We start from the raw sequence: 10,914 nt of genomic DNA on the forward strand, positions 1-10,914 counted from the left end.
CAAACCCACCCACACAGACCAGTATTTGCAGTTTGACTCCCATCACCCTTTGGAGCACAAGTTAGGAGTCATCAGGACTCTGTATCACAGAGCAGACAGCGTCCCCACTAGCTCAGGAGCCAGGCAGAAGGAGAAATCCCACACAAGACAGGCTCTAGAGCAATGTGGATATCCTAACTGGGCCTTCCTGAAAGCAGAGAAGAAACCCAAACAGGACTCCAGTCAGCCAACAGGTGAAAAGGAGGAACCCAGACCCAGACCAGTGGTCATTCCATATGTTGAGGGAGTATCAGAGAAACTGAGACGTTTATTTTCTAAACATAACGTCCCAGTGGCTTTTAAACCCCAAAATACATTACGGCAAAGACTGGTTCATCCCAAAGATCCAGTCCCCCGGCACAAACAGAGCAATGTTGTGTATGCTGTTCAGTGTCAGGAGGGCTGTGATCAGTCTTACATTGGGGAAACAAAACAGCCACTGGCCAAAAGGATGGCCCAGCACAGAAGATCAACATCATCAGGCCAGGACTCTGCGGTCTACACTCATCTCCAGGCCAGCGGTCACTCTTTCAGGGATGAAGATGTTCACATCCTGGACAGAGAGGAACGATGGTTTGAGAGAGGAGTAAAGGAGGCCATCTTTGTGAAAAGAAATCGTCCATCGTTAAACAGGGGTGGAGGCCTCCGGGTTCAACTGTCCCCCTCTTACAATGCTGTGATTGCTAGTATCACTCAGCCCTCTGTGAGTAGTAAACAGCCATCAGTGTGCTAATGATCCATTGTTATGCTGATGGTCCTTCTTGAGCATGTGATCAGCTGGTTTTGGTTGCCAGCAGCAAAACTGGTTGATCCACCCTGAGACGGTGCTATTTAAGAGACTGAGCTGAATACAGCTCCTCAGACTGAGGAAGTCTCTTGGATGAGAGACGAAACATTTCTACATTTTTTTGTTGATTTGCTTTGTTTTATTTTTTTGAATGTCCAGAGGACCAGATTTAACTTTTTTAGATTTTTCTACCTGGATTATTGAGCATGCATCAGGTTATATTGACAGAATTTCTCAGTGCTGCTGGGGGGGGCGGAGGGAGTCCGGTTTGGTGGATTCAGGATTCCATCTCTGCCATTTGCAGATGAAATGGTCCTGTTGGCATTATTGTGCCGTGATCTCCAGCTCTCACCGGAACAGTTCGCAGCTGAGTGTGACGCGGCTGAGATGAGAATCAGCTCCTACAAATGTGAGGCTATTGTCCTCAGTTAGAAAAGGGTGGAATACTCTCTTCGGGTCAAGGGTGAGGCTCTGCCTCAAGTGGAAGAGTCTAAGTATCTTGGGGTTTTGTTCACGTGTGAGGGAAGAATGGAGCGTGAGATTGACAGACGGATTGGTGCCGCATCTGCAGTATTGCAGACTCTGTGCCGCTCCATTGTGGTAAAGAGGGAGCTGAGCTGTAAGTCAAAGTTCTCCGTTTACCGGTCGGTCTACATTCCTACCCTCACCTACGCCCACGAACTCTGGGATAGTGACAGAAAGAATGAGGCTGAGGATACAGGTGGCTGAAATGAGTTTCTTCCGCAGGGTAGCTGGACTCTCCCTTTGAGATAGGGTGAGAAGTTCAGTCATATGGGAGTGAATCTGAGTAGAACCGCTGCTCCTCCACATTGAGAGGAGCCAGTTGAGGTGGTTAAGGTATCTGGTAACGATGCTTCCTGGGCACCTCCCTAGCTTCAGGCATGTCTGACTGGGAGGAAAGCTTGGGGAAGATCCAGAACACGCTGGACAGACTACGTCTCTCGGTAGGCCTGGGAATGCCTTGGGGTCCCCCCAGAAGAGCTGGAAAAGGTGGTTGTGAAAAAAGATGTCTGGGCCTCCCTGCTGAAGCTGCTGCCCCCAAGACCTGATTTCGGAATAAGTGGATGTGTGTGTGTGTGTGTGTATGTGTATGTGCATGGTGGCAGCCATCTTGGATTTAGATGTGGCAACCCAACTTTCGATGATGACCTTTGTTACCCACTATATGTAGCCACACACCTACATGGAAGTTGGTACCTCACTTCTTTTTCAAAGTTATCATGCTCACAACATGCACAGACAGACAAATGGACAGAAGGAGAGTATTTCCAATTCCCCTCATAGCTTTGCAATGGGGGACAGCAAAGGCATAAAACAATTGCCATTTTTTTTATGTCAGTTTCCTTGCTGCAACTTTCCCAGCCTCATACCCAGCACATATTATATTGAACAAAAACACATCATGAATGCTACACATCAATCGTTTACATCACAGAACTTAACCTGCAATAACTTCTGCGTGTTTGGACTACCACAAAGTTGCTTGGGGCAGCTGTGGTTGAGTGGTTAGAGCAGTCGTCCTCCAATGCAAGAGTCGGGGTTTGAATCCACCAGCAGTCACATGCCGAAGTGTCCCTGGGTAAGACACTGAACCCCTCATAGCCTCTGATGTGTGTCCCATTGGTGTATGAATGTGAGCTAAAACACTGATTAGTCTCATTAGAATGATTTGTTCAATTAGCTTTGTAGAGAACTAGTAGAGTGCTGTATGGAAGGGTAAATGAGGACACAGATTGTAGTGTAAATCACTTTGAGTATCTTGAAATAAGATAAAAAGGTGCTATATAAGTACAGTCCATTACAGTCCATTTGTTTCTGAAAACCCTGACACATAGCAAAATAAGAAACAGTGTGAACTATGTAATGATGTTTCTTATACCTGAGCCTGGCAGAATATTAATGACTCCTTTTGGGATGCCAGCTTTCACAGAAAGCTCAGCGAACTTCAGCGCTGTCAAAGGTGTCACCTGTGAATGAATTATCACAATAATAATCAATAATAATCAATAATAATCCGAACAGAGGACATGAGTTAGTTAAACATGTATTAACTGTATGAACAACACTTTGTGTTCCAGCCTACCTTTCTGTAGCTAAGAGTTCATATTGTGTTTATTATTGCCTTTCGCTGAGGGTGATAATGTCTATGCATGTCTGGTGTGTAAGCAAAATATTTAATTAGCCACAAGGTAAATTGAACTAAAACTTTTGCAATCATTGAATGCTACAACAGCTCAGCAACCTTAGTCAACACAAAAAAGGCTTTAACATGTTATATTTCTTACACAAGATTTAAAACTATGCCTTAACTACTGAAGTCACTGTTGTCAGTCTGTTAGCACAATGTGGCTACAACTCAGTTCTCATTATAAAATTAAGTTAGTATAAAACTAACCTGAAATATGGCCAGTGATATGCATTCCTTCAAGGAATGCTAGGTTTTAATGTACAAGGTACTTTTTTTCCAAAGGGATTGTGTATATTTTGGAGTATAAAAAGCCTACCTGTGCAGGTTTTAGAACTAATGTGTTTCCAGTTGCAAGACAAGCCGCACTCTTCCAAGCTAGCATCATGAGAGGGTAATTCCAAGGGATTACTATAGCACAAACTCTGCCACAAAGAAAAAGAAAAACAAAAAACTGTAATGCACTCTGTAAAATACAGATACAGAATGGAAATGCAGGAAGTCTTTAAACTAGAGAATTTCAGAAAAAATGTTGAAGGGTCCTAAGGCAGCTGCTGCCCCAAACTCCAACATAACTCAGTAAACAATATAAACAACATTCCAATGCATCCACCTTATTCCTGGGGACTCTACTGTGTAAAAGATTATGATTCAACTTCCTGTCAGACACAGGAAGTAGCAGTAAGCATTGGTTAATCATGGTAGTGGAGCACAAACTGTGGTTTATTTCAAAGTAATTTGAATTCAGTTTAGCAGATAAAACTCTGTTTTTGTTTACATTTATGTAACAACCATACAGTTTATTGAAATGGCCGTGCTGAGTTCAGGTACCTGTTGTAATGAACTATATCTGTCTCTGATATTATTCATAATTTAAACGGATTCTTTCATTTTTCTGGACTGAGTACTATCGTGCCTTGAATGATTAAATGTGGACGGAAACGTGTTTTATCTTTGACTCACCAACAACAGTGGGTCATTTATTTAAAAACGATTTAAACATATCACACATTTACAATAATTGGCAGATTGATTTCAATAAGACAGCTTAATTAATGAGCTTTACAATGAGAACCATATGGCCATGGTATCTCACTTGCAACTAATTACAACAGACATTTATGAAAATATCTGGATGATTTACTGGCAAGATAGAAGAGTTTTAAAGATGGGAAAATGAAGGAGTTTAAATGGAGAGAAAAAGGATGAGGGAAAAGTGGGTTGATAACGAACGGCACCCTCCATCCGAACCCAGCTCCACCTCGGTACACTTCGGTAGTGAGGGACTCGTTACCTTGTAGAAGATGTCTCCACTGGTACGGAGTTCCATTTAACGCTACCTTTCTAGCGTCTCCGTAGGAACAGCTGCGAATCGTCCGAAGTAGTGACGGTACTTCGTTCAACACCACGCTCACCTCTCAGGTGGACTCACATGAGCTGTGAGCCCGTCAGAGGTTCCACTCAGATGTGGAAGATTCCATAATCCCCACGAGACTCGGAACTTTGTTCTTCCTTTTGGAACTTTGTTCTGCGTAGTTCCCGTTGTTCTGCTGGAACTAGGAAGTGTTGACCCTTTTAAAGAGGTCACTTCCGGTTCCTCTGAGAACTTCCTGATTGGTTGAAAGAACCAACAGGGGTGTGGTCTTAGTGACGTAAGAGGGTCATTAAAAGTCAAGGAGAAAGAGTAGATTGTTTTAAGAACAGACAGAAAGATGTTTTGAAGAACAGAGACTTTTAGGAGCCGTTTTCCTTCTATCTGTCTGCAAAAGTTAAACATGACATTTCGTTCCGATAAACATGTTTTTGACCAAAACTTGACTTCTGACCCACATCACGACTTGCTCATTTCAGACAGAAGATCAAAAAATGCATAATTACTCTTGTAACAAACATTAACTTGATTTCTACTTTGAATGAGGATTAAAAATCATTTATACTGTTTCACAGTTGATTTAAAATGAGTAGTTCACTTCAACATTTAAAATGGTTTGAACTAAACACACTTTTGATTATCAAGACATTGTAAAATAGTAATGATAATAAAAAAGAGAGTGTTCTTTCAATTGATCAGTGCAGGACACACTTAGAAAGTCTCTGGATGAACTTAATTTGTGTTTCTGGACTCAAATCAATGAAATAACAGTTCTTGTCCCAGGAAGGCCCTCAGGGCCAGATTTTGACCTGAGGCTTAGTTCACTACACTGTTGTGTTCATGGCTGCAGAACAACCAGACAAAAGTGAATCAGTGGCTACAACAATAGGTTGAACATGGACCAAAACAAAAATAGTTCCTGTGAAAAGAGGTATAGTTTCTATCTCCTCCCTACAGATGAGGAATTAAGAAGAAAGTGTCTGAAAATGTGAACTTGAAGCGACCACCCAAAACTCTGTATGTGAGCTCATTTCACTTTTTTGACAAACGGCCAACTGAGGAAAACCTGCTACTACTTTGTGTCTGGACTACAATAAACCACCAGAGAAGAGACACTGGATCGTCAGAAGGATTGAAAACAGTGATGAGAACATCAGGTTTGATTCAAGTGTATGGAGGTCACAACTTTATAGTATTTGTTCATCTTCAGTTTTATGATTTCCTCTATGATTAACCCAAGTTCAGTGATAGAGGACTTTAAGACTTTGGCTGGCTATGTGTCTGCTTTAAGGCCAATAAAGTAAGTACGTAGCTAAATAAAGCTTTAAGTAGCTACATATGCTAGTAGAAGTAATCTGCAGCCACTTCTTCAGCTCGTCCTCAGCAGGCAGAGATTTCATTCAACCTTTATTTAAACAGATAAATCACAATGAGCCTCAAAGACTCATTTACAAGTGAGACCTGTTTGGACAGACAAAAACAGTGGTTAACTGGACACATGTAGGAGTTGGAGGCGAAAAAAATTCCTATCAGACTTTTTTCTTGGATGAGAAAAACCCCTAATTTTGAAAAAACACCTCGCACAAACAAGCACATATTTACGTAGACATTCTGCAATATAGAAGAGCAGGAAGAAGGAAGAGACGAGAGCGGTCAACAACGCTTACAGATGCTCTCGAGGTCACTGTAATCAGTCAATGTCCTCCGGTGAGATCCATAAACATTCTCGAGGTATGTCGAAGAATTGCCTAGAATAACCCCTGAGAATCCAGAGTCCTGAAATGATGACACAAAGTTTTGTCAGCGGGGTTTCATCTGGTTATTAGTTGGAAATTCCTCAGGGAGGGGGGTGGTGAGCGTCAGATCACATTTTCCAGGCGAAATTCAGATAAGGTGGCCTTCAAGGACACCAAGGCGACGAAAATTTAGATAAACACACAGTTGTTTTGGGGACAGGCAGAACTTAATGACATCTGCCTTGAGTCTGTGTTTGGTCCACTCGGTTCTGAAATGTCCAAAATAATATGACCACACCGATGGAACATGTCTGAGTAAAAATCCCCAAGATCTGATCCATTCAGCCCAAAGCATTTGAGTCTGGGTACTCGAGACATGAAACCAAACCATCATAAAGGCAAGCAGCATGATCGGGTCCAAATTTGCTGCTGACGACTTCCTTGATTGTAGATAAAAACTAGGACCAGCTGAATCCAAAAAGCAGGAACCAGTTATCGTGAATCCAATTCAATATGCGTCCTTAAAATCCACAGATGGCAGCAGAGATAGACACATCATCAAGTCTTCCAGTCGATGAGATATCCAGCTGTGTACGTGCCAACAGGGTAAATCGGCTCGCCTAAAGCCTGTCTTCTCTCGAAGAAATGCTGTAAATTGAGTTGAGGGACCAACTGGTCAGAACAAGTCCATAATTATGGTTCGGAAGATATGCAAGAGAGTCTCAGAGTCTCAGAAGCAGTTTCACAGACAGACAGAGAACAGCAAAGCGGAGAGGGAGGGAGGGAAGCATCCGATCTTGGCTTGAGCAAGTGGTGAAGTGAAGATGATGATATTGTCCTGTTTGAGCTCTGACAGGTGGTGTTCCTACATATTAAATCCACAATGCTTGGAGAAACTACATGAGCTCGTACTGTTCACACATAAACACAGGTTCTGGTTCATGCCAGAAGTTGCACCCATAACTGGTGCAAGGCATCATGAGGGCTAGGAATAAGGTGGATAATTTGTATTAGTAACAATGAAGTTATCGGAATAATTAGTTTGTAAGCAAAATAAATTTCAAACAATTCAAAAGTTATTGTGTGACATCACCAAATGTCAGTTGAATGTTCAGAAAAATCTGTAAAACTCATCAAACCTAAACTTTTTTTGTACAAAAATGCTAAAAATATCAAAATGTTAGGTCAATTGTGTAAAATTCAATTATCTGTGACCTACGTCTGATTAGAAGGATGTTTCAGCTGTAAAGTTTGAGCTGTATGGTCACACAGAGGGCTGGCTTTTCTCATGTGTTTCGTCAAAATCCCATTGAGCTCTAAATTTTTCCCTTAAAGTTTATTATCAAAGTTTTACTACGGTGTGTGACATACCACTACCAAAAGTCATAGTACACTGTTCCTGATTTAGCAGCATGTTTTGGTGTAAAATTTGTAAGTTCAACGCAGCATGACAAAACACAGGATAATAATTTAGAACAGGATGGTAAAAAGGGGGCTTGATGGTGTGGACAGGAAGTGAACTTTAGAAAGGGTGGTTATAAATGAAGGAGTTAGAAAAGAATCTAGTAGAAGTGAAGAAAGTGCAGAGTGATGTGTCTGAATGTGGAAGGTAAAGGTCTGTTGTCAGTGGTTATATTCCAGGTCGTCTGTGAGGTAAAGGAGAAATAAATTATGGAAAGATCTAGATGAATGTGATGGATTTTGCCAAGAGGATGGAAATGGCTGTAGTCAACAACTATTTCCAAAAGAGGGAGGAACACAGAGTGACCTATAGGAGGGGAGGAAGGAGTACGCTGGTCGACTACATTCTGTGTAGAAGAGGAAACCTGAGGGAGACTGAGGACTGTAAGGTTGTGGCAGGGGAAAGCGTGGTCAGACAGCAATGAATGGTTATGTGTCAAATGACTGTTGTGAAGAAGAGAGAAAAAAAAAAATGAAGGAGGTTTAATGTTAGACTGGTAAAGGACATGCATGAGAACAGCAGAAAAGTGGTGAGATGTGATGTAGGAGTGACAGATAGAGCCCCTTCTTGTTTGCTCTGCCGATGGACCGACTAACAGATGAGGTCAAGCAGGAATCCCCATGGACTATGATGTTTTCAGATGACATTGTGATCTGTGGTGAGAACAGGGAACAGGTGGAAGAGAACTTGGAGAGGTGGAGGTATGCACTTGAAAGAAGAGAAATGAAAGTCAACTGTAGTAACAGAGTACATGTGTGTGGATGAGAGGGAGGCTGGTGGAACAGTGAGGCTACAAGGAGCAGAGGTCACAAAGGTGCAGGACTTCAAGTACTTGGGGTCCACTGTCCAGGAAATTGGGGAATGTGGTAAAGAGGTGAAGAAGAGAGTCCAGGCAGGATGGAGTGGATGGAGAAAAGTTTCAGGAGTGATTTGTGACAAAAAGGTGTCAGCGAAGGTCAAAGGAAATGTTTACAAGACAGTGGTGAGACCAGCTATGTTGTATGGTCTGGAGACAGAGACATGGACAAAAAGACAGGAGACAGAACTGGAAGTGGCAGAAATGAAGATGTTGAGGTTCTCCTTAGGAGTGACAAGGATGGAGAAGATTAGGAATGAGATCATCAGAGGTACAGCACAGGTTGAACAAATGGGATAAAGTTAGAGAGACCAGACTGAGATGGTTTGGACATGTCCTGAGGAGGGACAGTGGTTTGGACATGTTCAGGTGAGGGACAGTGGTTTGGACATGTCCAGGTGAGGGACAGTGGTTTGGACATGTCCAGAGGAGGGACAGTGGTTTGGACATGTCCAGAGGAGGGACTGTGGGTATATTGGTAGAAGGATGTTAGAAATGCAGCTGTCAAGAAAAATACAAGAGGAGATATATGGATGCAGTTAGAGAGGACATGGGGGTAGGTAGAGTGAGGACAGAGGATGCAGAGGACAGAGTGAGATGGAGGAGGATGACTCGCTGTGGAGACCCCTGAAGAAGAAACAGCTGAAAGATTAAGTAATAAAGGGGCTTCAGGCTTTCACATCATTAATGAAAAAACAGGCATTAAGTGAGAAGAATATAGATCTACCCCAGAGGTTCTCTCTTGGTGAAGGTCAGGTTCCGGTTGGGCCTGGCTTGGTTGATGGGGATCGTTTTGCCCTGCCAGAAGACAGTTTTTTTTTTTTTTTAGTGTGAGAAACTTTAAATATTTTGTTTGTATGTCAGTAAAACAGGAAGCATAATCAAACCTGGATTTTGTCGCACCAGCCTGCAAAGTATCGAAAGGTCTGGATGGACATGCCCACATGTGTCTTGAGAGCCAGGGTGTACACAGCGCCTGAATCAATGGACTCGATAGTGGCCAGCTCCTCCTGATGCTCCTCCATCAGGTCTGCAAGTCTGAAGGTCAGAGTAGTCAAGTCAAATCAACTTTATTTATAGAGCATATTTAAAACAGAAACTGTTATCAAAGTGCTGAACAATAACATCAATGGGAGTAAAATTAATGAAAAAATAACACACCAATGATAATAATGAAGAATTAATTAAAAGCATTAAAAACTCCAGACAGTTTAAATTGATTGATTTTGGACTCATGCAGGCCAGGAGATTAATATCTTTGTACAGGAAGAAAATGGATGTACCCTCAAATCATATGTGGGTGAAGTAGATGGCATCTTGTATTGTACTGGAACAACTTACATTATTTACCTACAACTTACTTATGTTGTCAGAGGTAAAGGATTAGACTTTGAAGAAATATGGTCACCATTAACTGAATTTCTGAGACATTATAGGGGAAACTAATTCAGAAAAGATGCTTGGAGCTGAGTTTTATCTTATCTTATTTTATTATATAGATATATGCTGTTATTATTATTTTTTATTTACTTTCTTATTTTTTCATTTAGTTACATATACTTGTTTTAATATTTGTTTACTTTGGAGATTATGTTGTTTAATGGAAAATAATGATAATTGTACTATTATCACTTGCTTGTTCTGCAAAATAAATAAAAAAATCAATAAAGATGTTGTTTTTAAAAAAAAACATTAAAAACAGGAACACTGAGAAAAAAATACTAAATCAACTCACACTGTGTGAAACACCAGAGACTATAGATGTGTTTTAGCTGATTTAAAAACAGGAAGGGAGGTGGCCTGCGTAATAGCACTGCAAGTAATGTTCTTTGACTTTTCCAGTGCTATTAACACCATCAGACCTGTTCGACTCTGCAGTAAGCTCCTGGACATGCAGGTGAAGGACTCACAGATCACCTGGATCAGAGAGTACCTCACAGGTCGGCCGCAGTATGTGAGGCTGCAAAACATCACCTCGGACACCATACTAAGCAGCACAGGGGCTCCTCAGGGCACAGCCCTCTCACTGTTTCTGTTCACACTCTACACCTCGGACTTCAGGTACAACTCACAATCCTGCATCTGCAGAAGTTCTGGATGACTCTGTCATTGTGGGCTGCATCACTGGTGACCAGGAAGCTGAATACAGAGGTGTGGTGGACAGAACCACCTGCAACTCAATGTTGGAAAAACTAAAGAGCTACAGATGGACTACAGGAAGAAGACCAGTCCCCTCAACCCTGTCAACATCAAGGGTACTAAGGTGGACACTGTGGACTGCCACAAGTACCTGGGGGTCCACCTAGACAATAAATTGGACTGGACAGCTAACACCAACGCTCTCTACAGGAAAGGGCAGAGTCGCCTTTTTCTTCTGAGGAGACTCGGGTCCTTTAACATCTGCAGGACCATGCTGCAGATGTTTTACCACTCGGTGGTCTCCAGCATCATCTTCT

At 42.0% G+C, this 10,914-nt stretch overlaps 1 protein-coding gene across 1 annotated transcript in view; it reads right to left on the reverse strand.

The window, feature by feature from the left end:
• LOC119428570 (mitochondrial 10-formyltetrahydrofolate dehydrogenase) overlaps positions 1-10,444 on the reverse strand; it is a 26,501-nt gene extending 16,057 nt beyond the window's left edge. The window contains exons 1-5 of the mRNA XM_037696253.1: positions 10,392-10,444; positions 9,346-9,496; positions 9,186-9,256; positions 3,352-3,457; positions 2,727-2,814 (exon numbers count right to left, since the gene is read on the reverse strand). Of these exons, the coding sequence (XP_037552181.1) occupies positions 2,727-2,814; positions 3,352-3,457; positions 9,186-9,256; positions 9,346-9,496; positions 10,392-10,444 (469 nt within the window). The remainder of the gene's footprint in view (positions 1-2,726; positions 2,815-3,351; positions 3,458-9,185; positions 9,257-9,345; positions 9,497-10,391) is intronic.
• Positions 10,445-10,914: the final 470 nt, after the last annotated feature.

The sequence above is a fragment of the Nematolebias whitei genome, chromosome 22 (assembly GCF_014905685.2).
Source record: "Nematolebias whitei isolate Nwh7 chromosome 22, NemWhi1, whole genome shotgun sequence".
NCBI classification, from domain to species: Eukaryota; Metazoa; Chordata; class Actinopteri; order Cyprinodontiformes; family Rivulidae; genus Nematolebias; species Nematolebias whitei.